The sequence below is a fragment of the Mobula birostris genome, chromosome 7, assembly GCF_030028105.1.
Source record: "Mobula birostris isolate sMobBir1 chromosome 7, sMobBir1.hap1, whole genome shotgun sequence".
Taxonomy (NCBI): domain Eukaryota; kingdom Metazoa; phylum Chordata; class Chondrichthyes; order Myliobatiformes; family Myliobatidae; genus Mobula; species Mobula birostris.
Genome location: NC_092376.1, coordinates 138,396,370 through 138,417,463, shown reverse-complemented (window position 1 = coordinate 138,417,463; position 21,094 = coordinate 138,396,370). Strand labels below are relative to the sequence as shown.

Here is a 21,094-nt window from a genome sequence, read left to right as displayed (position 1 = left end):
TTGTGGAATTAGCTTTCACCCATATTTTCAGGTAGAGTGAACTAGGACTTTTCAAATGAATTGTTATCTCCTAAGATAAGATGTCCTACTCTAAATCTTTTCTGATATCTAAATACTTCTCAAGTATCGCACCATTTTCCTCTGTGACTTCCATGTATTTCATTACCTCACAACCATGCATGGTGAATTCTTGGATTGTGGGAAGTAATTTCAATAGCCTGTGGAAACAGCCATGTGGTTTGTAATTGGATTTCAATATCATTGTGCAATCAGCATGCCTACTTTCCATTGCTAATTTTTTTAAATTTCAAAATATACTTTATTCAAAAATAAATATATACAATAAACCATTCAATACCTTTTCATCCTTTACATACGTTTCCATTATACTCAGTACATATCCGTATTTATAGCCACCCACGTGGCACTCCAGTAGTTCAGCTGAGCATATCATTGTTGAGGGGTATACTCCCCGCCCACCGACCCCCTCCCACTCCCACGGGTGGAGAAACCTATACTGTGGTCCTTCCCCACCGGGCCCTTGCGGTGGCTGCACCGAGTTTCAGTGCGTCCCTCAGCACGTACTCCTGCAGCCGAGAATGTGCCAGTCGGCGGCATTCTCCCACGGACGTCTCCATGTGCTGGTAGATCATCAAGTTTCGGGCCGACCAAAGAGCGTCTTTCACCGAGTTGATGATCTGCCAGCAGCACTGGATGTTGGTCTCCGTGTGCATCCCCGGGAACAGCCCGTAGATCAGAGAGTCCTCTGTTACGCAGCTGCTGGGGATGAAACGTGACACTAGCCCGTCCATCCTCCTCCACACCCTCTTTGCGAACTGACAGTGTGCAAAGAGGTGGGTCACAGACTCCTCCTCACTGCAGTCCTCCCGTGGGCAGTGGGGTGCGGAGACGACGTTCCGGGCATACAGGAGGTCTCTGACTGGGAGGGCCCCTCTCACCGCCAGCCAGGCGAGGTCTTGGTGCCTGTTGGTGAGATCTGGCGATGAGGCATTCTGCCTGATGAACTGGACAGTCTGTTCAGGGAACCACCCCACTGTGTCCATCACGTCCTTCTCCTGCAGTGCCTGCAGGACACTACGTGCCGACCACTGCCTGATGGCCCTGTGGTCAAAAGCGTTCTCCTGGAAGAACTTTGCTACGTAGGACAGGTATGCCGGCAACGACCAGCTGACTGGGGCGTTGCGCAGGAGTGGGGCCAGACCCATCCTTCGCAGCCAGGGCGACAAGTAGAACCTGGGCACATAGTGGTACTTGGTGCCCACATACCTGGGCTCTACACACAACCTGATGCAGCCACATACGAAGCTGGCCATCAGGGTGAGGGCGACATTGGGGACGTTCTTGCCCCTGTTGTCCAGGGACTTGTGCATGACGGTCTGTCTCACCCGCTCCATCTTGGATCCCCAGACGAATCTGAAGACAGCTCGGGTGATTTCCGAGCTGTAGGAGCGGGGGACGGGACAGCCCGGGTGATTTCCGAGCTGTAGGAGCAGGGGACGGGCCAGGCATGCGCCAAGTACAGCAGCCCTGAGAGCACCTCACACCTGATGACCAGGTTCTTGCCCGTTATCGACAGGGAGCACCCTCCCCACAGTCCCAGTTTCTGTTTCACCTTGGCAGTCCGCTCCTGCCAGTTCTCGCTGCACGCCTCAGCCCCTCCGAACCAGATCCCCAACACCTTCACGTGGTCAGACCTGATGGTGAAGGGGACGCTGGATCGGTCTGGCCAGTTGCCGAAGAGCATGGCTTCGTTCTTCGTGCGGTTGACCCTGGCCCCCGACGCTAGCTCGAACTGTTCGCAGGTGCCAATCAACCTGCGAACTGACCTCGGATCAGAGCAGAAGACGGTGACGTTGTCCATGTACAGGGAGGTTTTCACTTGGGTCCCTCCACTGCCTGGCAGCGTCACCCCTCTTGTGCCCTCATCCTTCCTGATGGCTTCCGCAAAGGGTTCTATGCAGCAGACAAACAAGGCAGGGGAGAGGGGACAGCCCTGCCTGACTCCAGACCTGATGGGGAAGCTGTCTGTTTCCCACCCGTTGACCTGCACTGCACTACGGATGTCTGTGTAGAGCAGTCTAATCCAATTCCGGATTCCCTCCCCAAATCCCATTTTGGAGAGCACGTCCGCCATGTACGTGTGCGATATCCTGTTGAAGGCTTTCTCCTGGTCCAAGCTGACCAGGCAGGCGTCCACCCCCCTGTCCTGCACGTAGGCGATGGTGTCCCTCAGCAGCGCGAGGCTGTCTGAGATCTTCCTGCCCGGTACAGCACAGGTTTGGTCTGGGTGGATCACCTGTCCCAGAGCAGACTTGACCCTGTTGGCGATAGCCTTGGACAGGATCTTGTAGTCCACATTCAGGAGAGAGATGGGTCTCCAATTTCTAATGTCCTCCCTTTCCCCCTTCTGCTTGTAGATGAGGGTGATGATGCCCTTCCTCATGGACTCAGACATACTGCCGGCCAGAAGCATAGCGTTGTACACTTCCATTGCTAATTGCCATGGTTAAAGTCAGAGCTAACTCTGCTGCTGAGTGCCTACGTATGTCAACAAAGGCAGATTATTGTCAGTAACACACATCAAAGTTGCTGGTGAATGCAACAGGCCAGGCAGCATCTCTAGGAAGAGGTACAGTCGACGTTTCAGGCCGAGACTCTTCGTCAGGACTAACTGAAGGAAGAGTTAGTAAGAGATTTGAAAGTGGGAGGAGGAGGGGGAGGGGAAGATCTGAAATGATAGGAGAAGACAGGAGGGGGAGGGATGGAGCCAAGAGCTGGACAGGTGATTGGCAAAAGGGATATGAGAGGATCATGGGACAGGAGGCCTAGGGAGAAGGAAAAGGGGGAGGGGGGAAAACCCACAGGATGGTCAAGGGGTATAGTGAGAGGGACAGAGGGAGAAAAAGGAGAGAGAGAGAAAGAATGTGTGTGTATAAAAAATAACGGATAGGGTACGAGGGCAAGGTGGGGCATTAGCGGAAGTTAGAGAAGTCAATGTTCATGCCATCATTTGGAGGCTACCCAGACGGAATTTAAGGTGTTGTTCCTCCAACCTGAGTGTGGCTTCATCTTTACAGTAGAGGAGGCTGTGGATAGACATATCAGAATGGGAATGGGATGTGGAATTTAAATGTGTGGCCATTGGGAGATCCTGCTTTCTCTGGCGGACAGAGCGTAGATGTTCAGCGAAATGATCTCCCAGTCTGCGTCGGGTCTCACCAATATATAGAAGGCCACATCGGGAGCACCGGACGCAGTATATCACCCCAGCTGACTCACAGGTGAAGTGTTGCCTCACCTGGAAGGACTGTCTGGGGCCCTGAATGGTGGTAAGGGAGGAAGTGTAAGGGCATGTGTAGCACTTGTTCCGCTTACAAGGATAAGTGCCAGGAGGGAGATCAGTGGGGAGGGATGGGGGGGAACGAATGGACAAAGGAGTCGCGTAGGGAGCGATGCCTGCGGAAAGCAGAGAGAGAGGGGACGGAAAGATGTGCTTAGTGGTAGGATCCCGTTGGAGGTGGCAGAAGTTACGGAGGATAATATGTTGGACCCGGAGGCTGGTGGGGTCGTAGGTGAGGACCAGGGGAACCCTATTCCTAGTGGGGTGGCAGGAGGATGGAATGAGAGCAGATGTGCGTGAAATGGGGGAGATGCGTTTGAGAGCAGGATTGATGGTGGAGGAAGGGAAGCCCCTTTCTTTAAAAAAGGAGGACATCTCCCTCGTCCTGGAATGAAAAGCCTCATCCTGAGAGCAGATGCGGTGGAGACGGAGGAATTGCGAGAAGGGGGTGGCATTTTTGCAAGAGACAGGGTGAGAAGAGGAATAGTCCAGATAGCTGTGAGAGTCAGAAGCCATATAGTATACATCAGTAGATAAGCTGTCTCCAGAGATAGAGACAGAAAGATCTAGAAAGGGGAGGGAGGTGTCGGAAATGGACCAGGTAAACTTGAGGGCAGGGTGAAAGTTGGAGGCAAAGTTAATGAAGTCAACGAGCTCAGCATGCATGCAGGAAGCAGCGCCAATGCAGTCGTCGATGTAGCGAAGGAAAAGTGGGGGACAGATACCAGAATAGGTTTGGAACATAGATTGTTCCACAAAGCCAACAAAAAGGCAGGCATAGCTAGGACACATACGGGTGCCCATAGCTACACCTTTAGTTTGAAGGAATTGGGAGGAGCCAAAGGAGAAATTATTAAGAGTAAGGACTAATTCCGCTAGACGGAGCAGAGTGGTGGTAGAGGGGAACTGATTAGGTCTGGAATCCAAAAAGAAGCGGAGGAGATCGTTTTGCTGACACCTACGCTCTGTCTGCCAGAGAAAGCAGGATCTCCCAGTGGCCACACTTTTTAATTCCACATCCTATTCCCATTCTGACATGTCTATCCACGGCCTCCTCTACTGTAAAGATGAAGCCACACTCAGGTTAGAGGAACAACACCTTATATTCTGTCTGGGTAGCCTCCAACCTGATGGCATGAACATTGACTTCTCTAACTTCCGCTAATGACCCACCTCCCCCTCGTACCCTATCCGTTATTTATTTCCATATACACATTCTTTCTCTCTCTCTCTCCTTTTTCTCCCTCTGTCCCTCTGACTATACCCCTTGCCCATCCTCTGGGTTTTTCCCCCCTCCCCCTTTTCCTTCTCCCTGGACCTCCTGTCCCTCCTGTCCCATGATCCTCTCATATCCCCTTTGCCTATCACCTGTCCAGCTCTTGGCTCCATCCCGCCCCCTCCTATCTTCTCCTATCATTTTGGATCTCCCCCTCCCCCTCTCATATCTCTTACTCACTCTTCCTTCAGTTAGTCCTGACGAAGGGTCTCGGCCTGAAACGTCGACTGTACCTCTTCCTAGAGATGCTGCCTGGCCTGCTGCGTTCACCAGCAACTTTGATGTGTGTTGCTTGAATTTCCAGCATCTGCAGAATTCCTCGTGTTATTGTCAGTAACGTTACCACTTAGAGCCAGCCTACCTATACTTTTTGAAATAGAGGTGCATTGTGGTTTCTGCAAAGTAGTAAAAATTGTTGTGGAGCTTGTACTAAATTAAAAATATATATAATAATTGCATAGCTTGAGAGAGTGCAGTCTCCAAGATTTAATGGTTCTGCACTAAATGTTTAAGTGGAAAAGCTGTGGAGGAGAAGAGATATATACAGTCTAGAGAGTCAGGAGGCTCTTCATACAGTCTCTATATGACTTGATAACTAAAGTGTCCATTGCCAGGACTCAAGCATTAGATGTTGTATCATAAAATATCTCTGACTTGAAGATCAGAAAATCCATCCTCAAACTCTATATACCAGCAATAGCACCACCAACTTTGGACTCATCCACACACACTCATCTATCAATAATGCAAATTAAATTCTTATTTGGCACTATATCAAGCCTCATACACACCTCACTGTTTGGACATTCTGCCAGATATTTAACTGGGCATTCATTACTGAAACACTCTGACTTACTTGCCACTGTTATGTTGAGCAACATGGCATTAACCTGCCAGTTCTGTAGCTGATTTTAGAGATAATCTTCTTCCTCTTCTTGCAATGTTTAATGGCCATTGGCAGACCAACCTAAGGTGCATTACCACCACGTACTGAGTTGGAGTGTGGAGCAAAGAGACAGGAAGTATACCTACTGAACTCACCACCTTAAAAATCCCTCAAATAATATCAAAAAGTCTAATAATTTTCAGAAATTCAAATACTCACGTATATACTTTTTGATGGCAGATATCCCAAAAATTTCTATGTTAAACTGAGTCTGTCCCACAGATCTCAATGAAACAATTAGATCACACATCAAAGTTGCTGGTGAACGCAGCAGGCCAGGCAGCATCTCTAGGAGGAGGTACAGACAACGTTTCAGGCCGAACCCTTTGTCAGGACTAACTGAAAGAAGAGCTAGTAAGAGATTTGAAAGTGGGAGGGGGAGGGGGAGATCTGAAATGATAGCAGAAGACAGCAGAAGGATGGAGCCAAGAGCTGGACAGTTGATTGGCAAAAGGGATACGAGAGGATCATGGGACAGGAGGCCCAGGGAGAAAGAAAAGGGGGAGGGGGGGAAAAAAGCCCAGAGGATGGGCAAGGGGTATAGTGAGAGGGACAGAGGGAGAAAAAGGAGAGAGAGAAAAACAGTGTGTGTATATAAATAAATAATGGATGGGGTACGACGGGGAGGTGGGGCATTAGCGGAAGTTAGAGAAGTCAATAATCATGCCATCAAGTTGGAGGCTACCCAGATGGAATATAAGGTGTTGTTCCTCCAACCTGAGTGTGGCTTCATCTTTACAGTAGAGGAGGCCGTGGATAGACATATCAGAAGGGAATGGGACGTGGAATTAAAATGTATGGCCACTGGGAGATCCTGCTTTCTCTGGCGGACAGAGCGTAGGTGTTCAGCGAAATCATCTCCCAGTCTGCGTTGGGTCTCGCCAATATATAGAAGGCCACATCGGGTCTCCCCCTCCCACTTTCAATTCTTTTACTCTCCCTTTCCCACTTCCATATCTCTTACTAGCTCTTCTTTCAGTTAGTCCTGACGAAGGGTCTCGGCCCAAAACATCAACTGCACCTCTTCCTACAGATGCTGCCTGGCCTGCTGCGTTCACCAGCAACTTTGATGTGTGTTGCTTGAATTTCCAACATCTGCAGATTTCCTTGTGTTTGCGTTTTTAGAAACAATTAGATGTTTCCTTTGCACCTTATAGGAACTACATTCAAACAATAAATGCTGCACCATTTTTTAACAAGTACACTCCTCACAAATGCCCATATCATGCTTATTAATTCTGAACAAGGAATTGTTCAACCTGGTATGTCCAATACGTAAATGTGTAAGTATAATTTCTTCTCTCATTAAAGGTGCATTTCCCAGTTGACTTCCCACCATCCTCTGAATTTTATATAAATACCATCCTTTCTTTTCCTTATCCCAACTTTGTCCACAGTGATCAAATGAACTTTATAATTCTGGCTTCCACTTCCCCCTTAAGCAAAGACACCACTACATCTATATCATTAATTTTAAGTGATTGCTTGGCAACCTCACTCCTTTCAATCCCAACGTTGGCAGGGACCCATAAGAAATGGATACACAAGCACACACTAGAGCTTCAACAGATGTCCAATCTCAAGGAGAATGCCTGGTCTGCAATTTGAAATATCTGTTTTAATAGATTTCAGGTCCGAAGAAGAATCAGAGCACAGAAGTACATAATCAGGCTCTATGTTTTCAACCATTGCAAGGCTAAAATAATAGCAACCATTTCAGATGTGAATACTAATACTTTCTCCGAAAACCTTTTCTTAACAGTAACCTGAAACTTTGGAACATAAACAGGAACACTTGAACAGCCTGCCATTGGATCTTTTGGACCATCTGTGTTGATGTTTAAGATCTGTATTATCTGCTTTCCATATGTTGCTGAGCTTCCTGTACTACTGATATACAGTACAATCACTCCTCATCTTGATATTTTCCTGAAGGCCCAAAGCAACCACAGGCAAAGGGAAAAACCATTACGGAGGGAAAGGAAGGGGTACACTGGGACCATATTCCACATTAAAAAAAAGGTTTTGTGCCCCTTCATTTCCCATCTACCCCAAACTAAAGTCCTTATGAACAATGCTCCCAATACTCTACTAATATTGCCAATATTGGATGATCAACTTTATGTCCTCTTACATTAATCCAATAAACCCATTGCTAACTGTAACCTACACAGATGTAAAGGCACTTCACCAATTTCTTCAGTAATATCTTTGAGATTTTCAAATGAGCAGAGTCCCTTTATATCAATACAGTAGCAATGCAGGAACATCGTACCTGGTTCTTCTAGTTCTCATCAGCCTTTTCCACATGGCCACAGTGCAGAGCTATCAGTTCCAGATCATGTTGTACTGGCTGAAACTTGTGTTTCTTGATGTTAAAGGTGTGTGGCTGATGTTAGAAAATCCCCGTGATAATTGTGGTAGCAAGTGCCTGGTTCAATTTTGCCTTGAAGTAATTGCTAATACAATTTGCTCTAGGTAGAATTAATTTTGATTCACAAGGGGCTTAAGCATCTTAACAAGATTGAATTATTAGGCAAAATGGGAAATGGCCAATGATTCAAAGGTTGATGATGGATGTAATTATCCTACAGTGGTACACTTGGTTTAAGAAATTACAAATTAAAAGATGTAACAATATAATGGTTAATAATTACTGGTTAAATTATGACCACTCACTGTCACTAGCTCTCTTGTCTTTTAAACAAAATGATATCATATCGTTTGTAGAGCCGCAATTGAACCAGAGACAATGAAAGTGAAAGCCTCCAGTAATACTGGTTATCGCTATTTGCTCATCAACTTCTGAAAAGATAAGTGGTCAAACACAGGTGCCCAATCAGATACTGAATTCAGAATGAGAGTCAAATTACTGAGCGAGGAAGACAGACAGCAGTAACCTACAGGGTCAATCCATTTCTGAAGTTAACAACTTTCATTTAGATAGTATTTTTAATGGAGCAAAGAAACATATAGAGAATTATCAAGCAAACATTACCTAACAAATACTGGTTTAGAGAGTATGCATTATGATCAGAGATTAAGGAAGCTAGGGCTTTACTCTTTGGAGAGAAGGAGGATGAGAGGAGACATGATAGAGGTGTACAAGATAATAAGAGGAATAGATAGAGTGGATAGCCAGTGCCTCTTCCCCAGGGCACCACTGCTCAATACAAGAGGACATGGCTTTAAGGTAAGGGGTGGGAAGTTCAAGGAAGGTTATTAGAGGAAGGTTTTTTTACTCAGAGAGTGGTTGGTGCGTGGAATGCACTGCCCGAGTCAGTGGTGGAGGCAGATACACTCGTGAAGTTTAAGAGATTACTAGACAGGTATATGGAGGAATTTAAAGTGGGGTATTATATGGGAGGCAGGGTCTGAGGGTCGGCACAACATTGTGGGACAAAGTACTGTGTACTATTCTATGTTCTATGTTCTAAATGCAGTTAAAATATCCACTAATCTGGATATTTTCCAGACAATTTCCAGACAATTAGATATTGTTTAAAGTTAATACTCCAACAAATTGGCAGCAGTGACCTTATCGGATAGGATAGGGTCTTTTAAGAGACTCCTGGATAGGTACATGGAGCTTAGAAAAATAGAGGGCTATGGGTAACCCTAGGTAATTTCTAAGGTCAGGACATGTTTTGCACAGCATTGTGGGCCGAAGGGCCTGTATTGTGCTGTAGGTTTTCTATATTTCTTTGTTAAAGTGATTGTGGGAACCAGGGCTGCATGGGGTAAGGAAGATCAGGAATCAGCACCTTGGTTTCTACATAATAGCCTGGCAGGATTATTGGAATGTTAAAGTAGATAATACAGCAAGACTTAATTGGAGAGGTGGATTTAAAGGAGCATTTTAATGGATGAAGGAGTGGTGGAGAAGGGATAGTGTTTAGGGAAAAGTGTCCAAACCTTAGGAAATAACAGCTGAAGGCTTAGCAAACAACTAAATTTGGGGATAAGCATTGTCTGAATTAAATCACAAACAAGAGAAGATCTGCAGATGCTGGAAATCCAAGCAACACATACAAAATGCTGGAGGAACTCAGCAGGCCAGGCAGCATCTATAGAATAAAGTACAGTTGACATTCCAGGCTGAAACCCTTTGGCAGGACTAGAGAAAAAAAAAACTGAGTAGCTTTAAAAGCTGAGGGGAGGGGAGAGAGAAACACCAAGTGATAGGTGAAACTTGAAGGTGGAGGGATGAAGTAAAGAGCTAGGAAACTGATTGGTGAAAGAGACAGAAAGCCATAGAAGAAAGAAAAGGGGGAAGGACCAGCAGAGGGAGATGATGGGTGGGCAAGAAGATAAGCTGAGAGAGGGAAGAGGGAATGGTAAATGGTAAAGGAGAAGGGGGCATTACTGGAAGTTTGAGAAATTGATGTTCATGCCATTAGGTTGGAGGATACCCAAACAGAATATAAGGTGTTGTTCCTCCAACCTAAGTGTGGCCTCATCACAACAGTGAAGGAGGCCATGGATGGACATATCAGAATGGGAATTGGAAATGGAATTAAAATGGGTGGCCACTGGGAGATTCCGCTTTTTTTGGCGCATGGAGTGTAGGTGCTCAGCAAAGCGATCTCCCAATCTAAATCGGGTCTCACCAATATATAGGAGGCCACACCAAGAGCAGCAGACACAGTAAATGACCCCAACAGACTCACAGACTCGCAGGTGAAATGTCACCTCACCTGGAAGGACTGCTTAGGGCCCTGAATGGTAGTGAGGGAGGAGGTGTAGGGACATGTGTAGCACTTGTTCCGCTTGCAAGGATAAGTGCCAAGAGGGGAAGGATGAATGGACAAGGGAGTTGTATGGGGAGCGATGTTATTGTTGGTGGAATCCCATTGGAGATGCTTAAGTCTGAATTAAAGTATATGCACATGTATCCCGCAAGAAATGGAGGCTAAAGGACTTCCTCAATAGTTGCCTTCTTGATTTTATCCCAATCTCTCTGATCCTGTGCATGTGATAGGGACACCCAAATAGTATGGTGCTTGCCAGACACCAGGGTCAGGGGTGTCTCGGATTGGGTCCACAGCGTTCTAAAGGGGGTGTGTGAGCAGCCAGAAGACTTGATACATATTGGCACCAGTGACCTAAGTAGGAAAGGTGAGGAGATCCTGAAGAGAGATTTTAGGAAACTAGGTAGAAAACTGAGAAGCAAAGCCTTAGGGGAGTAATCTCTGGGTTGCTACCTATGTTATCCACCAGTGTGGGTAAGAATAGGATGATTTTGGCAGATGAATGCATGGCTGAGGTACCGGTGCAAGAGGATGGATTTCTGGATCCTGGGGATCTCTTCTGGGCAAGGTAGAACCTGAAACCGAGTTGGACCAATACCCTTGCAGGGAGGTTTGCTAGAGCTGTTTGGGAGGGTTTAAGCTAATTTGGTGGGGGGAGGGGGGGAACCAGAATGGTCAGACTGAGGATGGAGCATTTAGTTTACCAACAGACATAATGTATAGTGAGACCGCTGGCAAGAAGAGGCTGAAAGTAGAGCAAAATTACAGTCAATGGGATGAGTTGAAATGTAAAAGGGGACAAAATCAAAACAGGTGATGAATAGAGGGCTGAAGGTGTTCTATTTGAATGCACGCAATATATGGAATGAGATAGATGAACTTGTAGCATGGTTACAGATTGGCATCTATGATGTTATATGTCAGTGTTTGGAAGACAGAATTGATGGCCTTGTGGACAAATCTGCGGATGATACGAAGACAGGTGAAGGGACAGGATGTGTTGAGGAAGTAGAGAGGCTGCAGAAGGACTTAGATTAGAAGACTGGATAAATAAGTGGCAGGTAGAACACAGTGTAGGGAAGTGTATGGTCATGCACTTTGGTGGAAGAAATAAAAGCATAGATTGTTTTCTAAATGATGAGAAAATTTAAAAATATGAGGTACTCAGGGACTTGAGAGTCCTCATGCAGGATTCCCTAAGGGTTAATTTCAGGTTGAGTCAATGGTGAGGAAGACAAATGCAATATTAACATTAATGTCAAGAGGACTAGAACGTAACAGCAAGGATGTAATGTTCAGCCTTTATAAAGCACTGGTGGGGCCTCACCTGGAGTATTGTGCACAGTTTTGGTCTCCTAATCTAAGAAAGGATGTGCTGACATTGGAGAGGGTTCAATGGAGGTTTACGAAAATTATCCTGGGATAGAAAGGCTTCTCATATGAGGAGTGTTTGATGGCTCTGGGCCTCTTCTCACTGGAGTTCAGAAGAATGAGGAGAGAATCTTATTGAAACCTATCGAATATTGAAAGGCCTTGATAGAGTGGATGTGGAGAGAATGTTTTCTATGTGGGGGAGTGGAAGATCAGAGAACACAGTCTCAGAATGGAGATGAGGAGGTACTTCTTCAGCCAGTGAGTAGTAAATCTGTGGAATTCGTTACCACTGGCAGCCCTGGAGGCCAAGTCATTGGGTATATTTAGGGCAGAGGTTGATAGATTCTTGATTAGTCTTGGCATGACGGGATATGGGAAGAAGGCAGGAGACGGGCTGAGAAGGAAATGCATCAGCCATGATGAAATGACAGAGAAGACTTGATGGGCCAAATGGCCTAATTTTTCCCCTTTATCTTATGGTCTCTTGGAGTACTCAGCTTATTTGAAATAATTGCTTTTCATGGATTTTAATTCAATTTTTTTTCTAGAAGGAGAACTTTAAATTTACTTGAACCTATTTGTTAAAGCTCTGCTAAATCTTCCGATAGGTACAGTAAAAATTCAAATTATACATTGAATGCAAAGATTAAAATTAATTATTGAAGAAATTCAGTACAGCTCTGAAATTAGTTAAAATAACTAACACTTCATTTCCTATTTCAGGTACCATCACTTCTGAAACCACAACTACTGTGACCCAGACAGATCTAACAAGCCTTGGTAACTATGACATTTTACAGTTTGTACCAGGTGGATAGAGAGCGTAGAACATAAAATGCTGCAGACAACTATAGGCCCTTTGGCCAATGATGTCATGCTGACTTTTCAAACTAGAAAAAGATCAATCTAACCCTTCCTTCCTAGATAGCGTCCATCTTCCTATCATTCTTGTGCTTATCTAAAGTTATGCTTTAGATAAATTTTAAATCTATCTAAAATAAAATAAATGTCTCTAATGTATCTGCCTCTACCATCACATTTCACACACCCACCACAGTCTGTGCAAAGTAAACTTGCCTCTGACATTCCACCTATGATTTCTTCCAATCATCCTAAAATTCTTTTTCACTTGGAAAATTTACTTTTGTAAAAATGTTGTATGGTAATTATTTCTATTACTGATCGACAGAAATTCACACTGAATAACCATGGCATGATCAGAAAATGGAACAGTTTTGTGTCAGAGTTTCCAATTCTCACAATAATTATTTTATAACATCACTTTTACCATAGAACCATAGAACCATAGAAACTACAGCACAGAAACAGGCCTTTTGGCCCTTCTTGGCTGTGCCGAACCATTTTCTGCCTAGTCCCACTGACCTGCACACGGACCATATCCCTCCATACACCTCCCATCCATGTATCTGTCCATTTTATTTTTAAGTGTTAAAAAAGAACCCGCATTTACCACCTCATCTGGCAGCTCATTCCATACTCCCACCGCTCTCTGTGTGAAGAAGCCCCCCCTAATGTTCCCTTTAAACTTTTCCCCCCTCACCCTTAACCCATGTCCTCTGGTTTTTTTCTCCCCTTGCCTCAGTGGAAAAAGCCTGCTTGCATTCACTCTATCTATACCCATCATAATTTTATATACCTCTATCAAATCTCCCCTCATTCTTCTACGCTCCAGGGAATAAAGTCCTAACCTATTCAACCTTTCTCTGTAACTGAGTTTCTCAAGTCCTGGCAACATCCTTGTAAACCTTCTCTGCACTCTTTCAACCTTATTTATATCCTTCCTGTAATTTGGTGACCAAAACTGAACACAATGCTCCAGATTCGGCCTCACCAATGCCTTATACAACCTCATCATAACATTCCAGCTCTTATACTCAATACTTTGATTAATAAAGGCCAATATACCAAAAGCTCTCTTTACGACCCTATCTACCTGTGACGCCACTTCTAGGGAATTTTGTATCTGTATTCCCAGATCCCTCTGTTCCACTGCACTCCTCAGTGCCTTACCATTAACCCTGTATGTTCTACCTTGGTTTATCCTTCCAACGTGCAATACTTCACACTTGTCTGTATTAAACTCCATCTGCCATTTTTCAGCCCATTTTTCCAGCTGGTCCATGTCCAGCTGCAGGCTTTGAAAACCTTCCTCACTGTCTACTACACCTCCAATCTTTGTATCATCATCAAATTTGCTGATCCGGTTTACCACATTATCATCCAGATCATTGATATAGATGACAAATAACAATGGACCCAGCACTGATCTCTGTGGCACACCACTAGTCACAGGCCTCCACTCGGAGAAGCAATTCTCTACTACCACTCTTCGGCTTCTTCCATTGAGCCAATGTCTAATCCAATTTACCACCTCTCCATGTATACCTAGCGACTGAATTTTCCTAACTAACCTCCCATGCGGGACCTTCTCAAAGGCCTTACTGAAGTCCATGTAGACAATATCCACTGCCTTCTCTTCATCCACTTTACTGGTAACCTCCTCGAAAAACTCCAATAGATTGGTCAAACATGATCTACCACGCACAAAGCCATGTTGACTCTCCCTAATAAGTCCCTGTCTATCCAAATGCTTGTAGATTCTGTCTCTTAGTACTCCCTCCAATAACTTACCTACTACCGACGTTAAACTTACCAACCTATAGTTTCCTGGATTACTTTTTGATCCTTTTTTAAACAACGGAACAACGTGAGCCACTCTCCAATCCTCCGGCACCTCACCTGTAGACAGCGACATCTTAAATATTTCTGCCAGGGCCCCTGCAATTTCAACACTAGTCTCGTTCAAGGTCCAAGGGAACACCCTGTCAGGTCCCGGGGATTTATCCACTTTAATTTTCCTCAAGACAGCAAGGACCTCCTCCTTTTCGATCCGTACAGTTTCCATGATCTCACCACTTGTTTCCCCTAACTCCATAGACTTCATGCCAGCTTCCTTAGTAAATACAGACGCAAAAAACCTATTTAAGATCTCCCCCATTTCCTTTGGTTCGGCACATAGCTGACCACTCTGATCTTCAAGAGGACCAATTTTATCCGTTACAATCCTTTTGCTCTTAATATACATGTAAAAGCTCTTTGGATTATCCTTCAAGCTCTTTGGATTATCCTTAATTATACGTCCAATGAAATTTCTGTTTGTTACTACCTTCAATTACTTCTCTTGGTATTAGCATTCATCCTTGGCTATATTCTGCACAATATGTTTACAGACACTCTTTTGTTTCTTTAAGCAATTAAATAAAAGTACTCACTGTTTTATCCTGTGCTCTGGCCTAAGTTACTATCTGATGCAGATTCAATAAGTTCCTCTCCAATTTGTGTTCTAAATACAGGACTAAGAGTTTCATTTCATTTTTGCATTGCTGTAGGTGTTCTGACAGCTTTCTGAGAAATGATTTGCTCTCAGGTTTTCACTGAAAATCAGACAAATTAAGCTTTTTCCACAAATATTTTGTTTCCAGAAATTTTGAAATGCATTGATGGTTATTCTCTCCATCTGACAAAACACATGTCTTTCTCATCACAATTTACTTCATCCTTGCCCAAAATTGGAAGCCTCACAAAATAAATATTACAACTTCTTAATTATGCCCAACAGCTGTATAAGAGACCATTGTGGTACTTCCAGTTTTCTTGAATTTTATTTGCTTTATTGAGATACAGAGCAGAATAGGCCCTTCCGACTTTTCAAGACACGCTGCCCAACAATCCCCCAATTTAATCCTAGCCTAATCTTGGAACAATTTACAATGACCAACTAACCTACCAAATGGTATGTCTTTGAACTGTTGGAGGAAACCGGGGCAGCCAGAGAAAACCCAAGAGGTCAAGGGGAAAGCTCCTAATTGGCAGTGAAGGGAATTGAACCTGGGTTGCTGATACTTTAAGGCATTGTGCTAACCACTATGCTGCCATGCCCAAATCCAAAGAATTTACTCTTACCCTATCTTTCCATCGCAAATTTGCAATTAAGGGGCATTCTCACTGTTGGCAGGTGCAGAGGTATACCTTCATGAATGTAGTTTGAGTAAATATATAAACATAATTATATTAATTCCATTTTTAAAATACTATTTTGATAGCCTGAATATAGAAGGGTCCTTTTAGCTCCCTATCTTCAATCCAAACGTATACATCTATTTAAAGTATTTGTACTAGAAAGCTAACAATATATTAACTTTTGCCCCCAGCTCCATCCTCATTTTATTGTCCATTTACCCCACTATTCCTTCTCTTCCACAAGTTCATCCATCAGAATCAGAATCAGAACGAGAATCAGAATCAGGTTTATTATCACCGGCATGTGACGTGAAATTTGTTAACTTAGCAGCAGCAGTTCAATGCAATGCATAATCTAGTAGAGAGAGAAAAAATAATAATAATAAATAAAATAAGACATAATAAATAAACAAGTAAATCAATTACTTATATTGAATAGATTATTAAAAAGGTGCAAAAACAGAAATACTGTATATTAAAAAAAGTGAGGTATTGTCCAAAGCTTCAAAGTCCATTTAGGAATCAGATGGCAGAGGGGAAGAAGCTGTTCCTGAATCGCTGAATGTGTGCCTTCAGGCTTCTGGTTCTCCTACCAGATGGTAACAGTGAGAAAAGGGCATGCCCTGGGTGCTGGAGGTATTTAATAATGGACACTGCCTTTCTGAGACACCGCTCCCTAAAGGTGTCCTGGGTACTTTGTAAGCTAATACCCAAGATGAAGCAGACTAGATTTACAACCTTCTTCAGTTTCTTTCAATCCTGTGCAGTAGCCCCTCCATACCAGACAGTGATGCAGCCTGTCAGAGTTTTTGAGTGTATTTGTTGACATGCCAAATCGCTTCAAACTCCTAATAAAGTATAGCCGCTGTCTTGCCTTCTTATGACTACAGCAATATGTTGGGACCAGGTTAGATCTTGACACCCAGGAACTTGAAGCTGCTCACTCTCTCCACTTCTGATCCCTCTATGAGGATTGGTATGTGTTCCTTCATCTTACCCTTCCTGAAGTCCACAATCAGCTCTTTTGTCTTACTGACGTTGAGTGCCAGGTTGTTGCTGCAGCACCATTCCACTAGTTGGCATAGCTTCCTCCAAAAGCTGAATAATTTTTCAATGCAAAACTGGTAGCCAAAAATTTTCACAAGCTGTTGGAAGTTTAAAAGTTGTCAGCTTTAAAACTAATGAGCTGGTAGTCCTGACATTGGTAAATAGTGATTGAAGTCTACTTTATATATGTTATTCATCAGGGATCACCAGTAACGGGAGTACAACAAGCAATTCAAATGCTTCCGTCAGTACTGGAGAGACACGGGTTACGACTAAAGGTAAAAAGTACTTATAAATTTCAATGTTCTACTTGAAGTGAAGCAAATGAGATCGATGAGCCTATTAGGCAGAGTCTGAATGCCTGTATAGCAAGAATTTATCCATAGAAAAATAACCTTTTTCCTGACTAATGCAAATAATTTGTTCTATATCATAAACATTTTCCATTCATAGCGCCAAACAGTTTTTCAATGACACCATCTGTACAAAGTGAAAATTCCACATCTAATGTTTCTGTGACGACTGAATCAACAGGTAAGGTTGTCACTCTATTAAATATTGCCATATTTTTATGCAGACAGATCGCAGAAATACAACATGCATGCCTACAGTATGTGCACGTAAATCAGAATGTAATTGTGTGTATAGGAAGTGATATATTACTGAAGTAAATCTGAGTGGGTATAACATAGACAGATACATCTTTAAACCTACTTTGATCATTTTTAGCATAAAAACACTTTGAGATTCTATTTGGATGTGGGCATTCAAATCACAGGTTTGAAAGGCAGTATGTTTTTAAGGGATAGGAAATGAACAAGAATGAAACCATGAGACATTGTCATCCGTGTTATGTAGTCACAAAATAAGAAGCTACTGCACACAGCATTGCTGGATAAATGCTGCAGGGTAGTGAAATGGTGAAGATAAAACACATTTTCCCAATGTGCTAACTTCAAAACTCTCAATAATAAAGTCAGCCACTACTTTTATCACTACCCTGTCCCTACAAATTATTATCGCTCTACATGGCAGCTTCCTTCTGAAACTCAACTACTTTATTACAATCTTCAGTCTCGTTAGTAAAGGCATCCGTTAGTCTTGCGAGACCATGGATCTGCGCTCTTCACTCTCCAGGGTGCAGGCCTGGGCAAGGTTGTATGGAAGACCAGCAGTTGCCCATGCTGCAAGTCTCCCCTCTCCACGACACCAATGTTGTCCAAGGGAAGGGCATTAGGACCCATACAGCTTGACACCAGTGTCATCGCAGAGCAATGTGTGATTAAGTGCCTTGCTCAAGGACACAACACGTTCCCTCGGCTGGGGCTCGAACTCATGACCTTCAGGATGCTAGTCCAATGCCTTATCCACTTGGCCACGTGCCCACCAGCGATTTCTTTACCACAGCGATATATGCTAAAGATGCAGAAGTTAGATGAATAAATGATGATGAAGAATTGAACGGAAATGTAAAATTAGAAGTAAAGGCAGTGAAATTGAGGATAGAGAGAGAGAGTATAGAAAAGAAATGGTGGAAAGTGTTGGCAGCAAAGGGAAGAGTGAGTATTAATGATTGGATCAGAAAATTGATCCCAGTGAAGGAGAAGAAAGAGCCTGAAAGAGTGAACAAATCATTGTGAAAGGCTGGTACTGACTGAAAATGACTAGACATGGATTATGGGAAGAGTGCCAATGCAAACGTGAAGAAGAGAACACATTGTCAGGTATCCCCCTTCGGCAAAATTATTGATGGGTTGTGTTGTAACGTGAGCATTATTAAAAGTAAGTTAATACTAATTAGGATAATGGGGGGTTTTACTTCTGTTCCTTTTACTCCCGGTGGGCTTTGTATATAGTGTTCCTACCATGCCGTACAGGTTGTGAAAAGCCTCTGTATATACATAATGGTTTTGACGTTCGAGATAAAGTTGTTTCTTGGGCATGAAGTTGTCGAGTGTGCCTTTTTCAAAGTAGAAGTTACTGGATATTTTTGGTGACGAGGTGAACTGGTTTTGTGAACATATCGGCGCGTTTTTCGAATGGGAGCTTCGCATTTCAGGTGGCTACGTTTGGAACTATCGGTGAATTTCTGGAAGAAAACGAGGACTGGCCGGAGTATGAGGAAAGGTTGGGACACTTTTTTTGTGCTAATGGAATTACTGAGGAGGCTAAGAAGCACTTTATTCTCCTGAGTGTGTGTGGGGCAAAGACTTACAAGCTAATAAGGAATTTAGCTGCACCGCGGAAACCAGGGGACATTCCATATGACGAACTGGTCAAGCTCGTGGGGAACCACCTGAACAATATTATGCCACAGTCACTGTCAGGGGAAAGGTCATTAAGTCTGAGATTGATTCAGGGGCTACTGCATCGGTTATTAGTGAGGAGACCTACAGGAGGACATGGGGGTCCAACCTGCCTCCCATCAGACCGTCAAAGCTCAAACTTAGGACCTAAACAGGGTAGCCCATACCTCATTTAGGGGTGTTATATGTGGACATTTCAGCCTGGGGTCAGAAGGTCGAAGCCAGGCTAGTCATAGCTAAGGGTAGGGGGCCCAGTCTTTTGGGTTGCGATTAGCTTCGCAAAATCCAGCTAAACTGGCATGAAATTAAGTATGCACACAAGACGGAGGACTGTTCAGAGAAGCCTACTGGGTTTGCTTCACGTACCCTGAAAGCTGCTGAGAAGGGATATTCACAGCTAGACAAAGAAGGTCTGGCCATTGTTTTTGCAGTCAAATGCTTTCATCAGTACCTTTATGGACGTGTATTTACAATTTATACAGACCATAAACCACTGATGAGCCTGTTCAGTGAGACTAGATGCATCCCACCGCTAGCCTCAGCCAGGATACAGCATTGGGCTCATACATTGTCAGCCTACTGGTGCACAATAGTGTACAGAGCGGGAGGGGATAATGCAAACGCCAATGCACTGAGTCGACTATTTTACCTGAGACACCTGTAAAGGTAACCCAGATCAGGCAGTGGACAGAGAAGGACCTAGTCCTGTCCCAAGTCAAGACTTTTCTTTTACAAAGTTGGCCCAAAGTCGTGGAAGGAGAGGAACTGAGGCCTTATGACAAATGCAAGATAGAACTCAATATGCAGGATGGCTGCATTTTCTGGGGGGCGAGGGTCATCGTGCCTCCCCCTGGCCATTCACAGATTGTGGAGGAAATTCAAAAGACTCACCCAGGAGTGTCTCGAATAAAAAGCCTGCAAGATCCTATGTTTGGTGGCCAGGAATGGATCAGGATCTGGAGAACAAGGTAAAATCATGCATGCAATGTCAGACTAATTAGAATATGCCACCACCAGCTCCTTTGCATCCATTGGAGTTGCTAGACCACCCCTGGTCTAGGCTACATTTGGACTTTGCTGGCCCTTTTATGGAGCAGATGTTTCTTGTAATGGTAGATGCGCATTCTAAATGGATCGAAGCTCACAGCATGAGCAACGTCACAGCCCCCTGAACCACAAACAAACTCAGGCAAGTGTTTGCAGTCCACGGGTTGCCTGACACTCTGGTCACTGATAATGGCCCGACGTTCCCCAGTGAACTGTTCAGTGAGTTCATGCAGCAGAATGGCATTCATTACATTCGAATGGCCCCTTTCCACCCAGCCTCCAATGGTTTGGCTGAGCGGGCTGTTCAGACAGTGAAGGAAGGCCTGAAGCAGATGACAGGGGACTCTGTTAGCACGCGGCTTTCACGTTTCCTGTTTAAGTACCACCTCATGCCACAGACTACACTGCACGCACTCCAGCAGAGATGCTGATGGGGCCTAGGCCCAAGTCAAGATTGGACCTGCTGCGCCCGGACATAAGGCAAAAGTGGAGAGAAAGCAGGAAAAGCAGAAGGAGGGACATGATCAGTATGTGTGAGAGAGGCAGTTAAAACCGGATGACAATGTCTATGTGAGAAGCAATCAGCAATGGCTGCCTGGGTTATTCTTAAGCAGAGTGGTCCTGTCTCCTATGTTGTTAAGCTGACTGATGGGCGTGTTTTCTGCAGACATCAGGACCATGTGCACCTGCGTCATGATACTGGCTCAGAGGCCGACAGTTCCATGGAGTTTCCATTTGTGAGACAGACTACAATGGAAGCACGTCCACCAGTGACTTTGCCAGAGGGAGAGACTCTGGCAGAGGGGTCGGGCTCCCCTGTAGAGAATGGACATTCTCACACAGTCACACAGACCCCTCTCATGCCCTCAAAACCAGATCCACCCAAAACACCCTCACCAGCAGTGCCTGCTGGGTCACTGGGGGTAGTGCGCAGATCACAGTGCA

General features: G+C 44.4%; 1 protein-coding gene across 2 annotated transcripts in view; it reads left to right on the top strand.

Moving 5' to 3' along the window:
- The window catches only part of LOC140200452 (uncharacterized), a 49,421-nt gene that overhangs the window by 15,713 nt on the left and 12,614 nt on the right, over window positions 1-21,094 (top strand). The window contains exons 2-4 of one of the 2 annotated variants that reach the window (XM_072263800.1): window positions 12,432-12,488; window positions 16,997-17,074; window positions 17,250-17,330. In XM_072263800.1, coding sequence (XP_072119901.1) covers window positions 12,432-12,488; window positions 16,997-17,074; window positions 17,250-17,330 — 216 coding nt within the window. The remainder of the gene's footprint in view (window positions 1-12,431; window positions 12,489-16,996; window positions 17,075-17,249; window positions 17,331-21,094) is intronic. The other variant, XM_072263801.1, reaches the window with a different exon arrangement.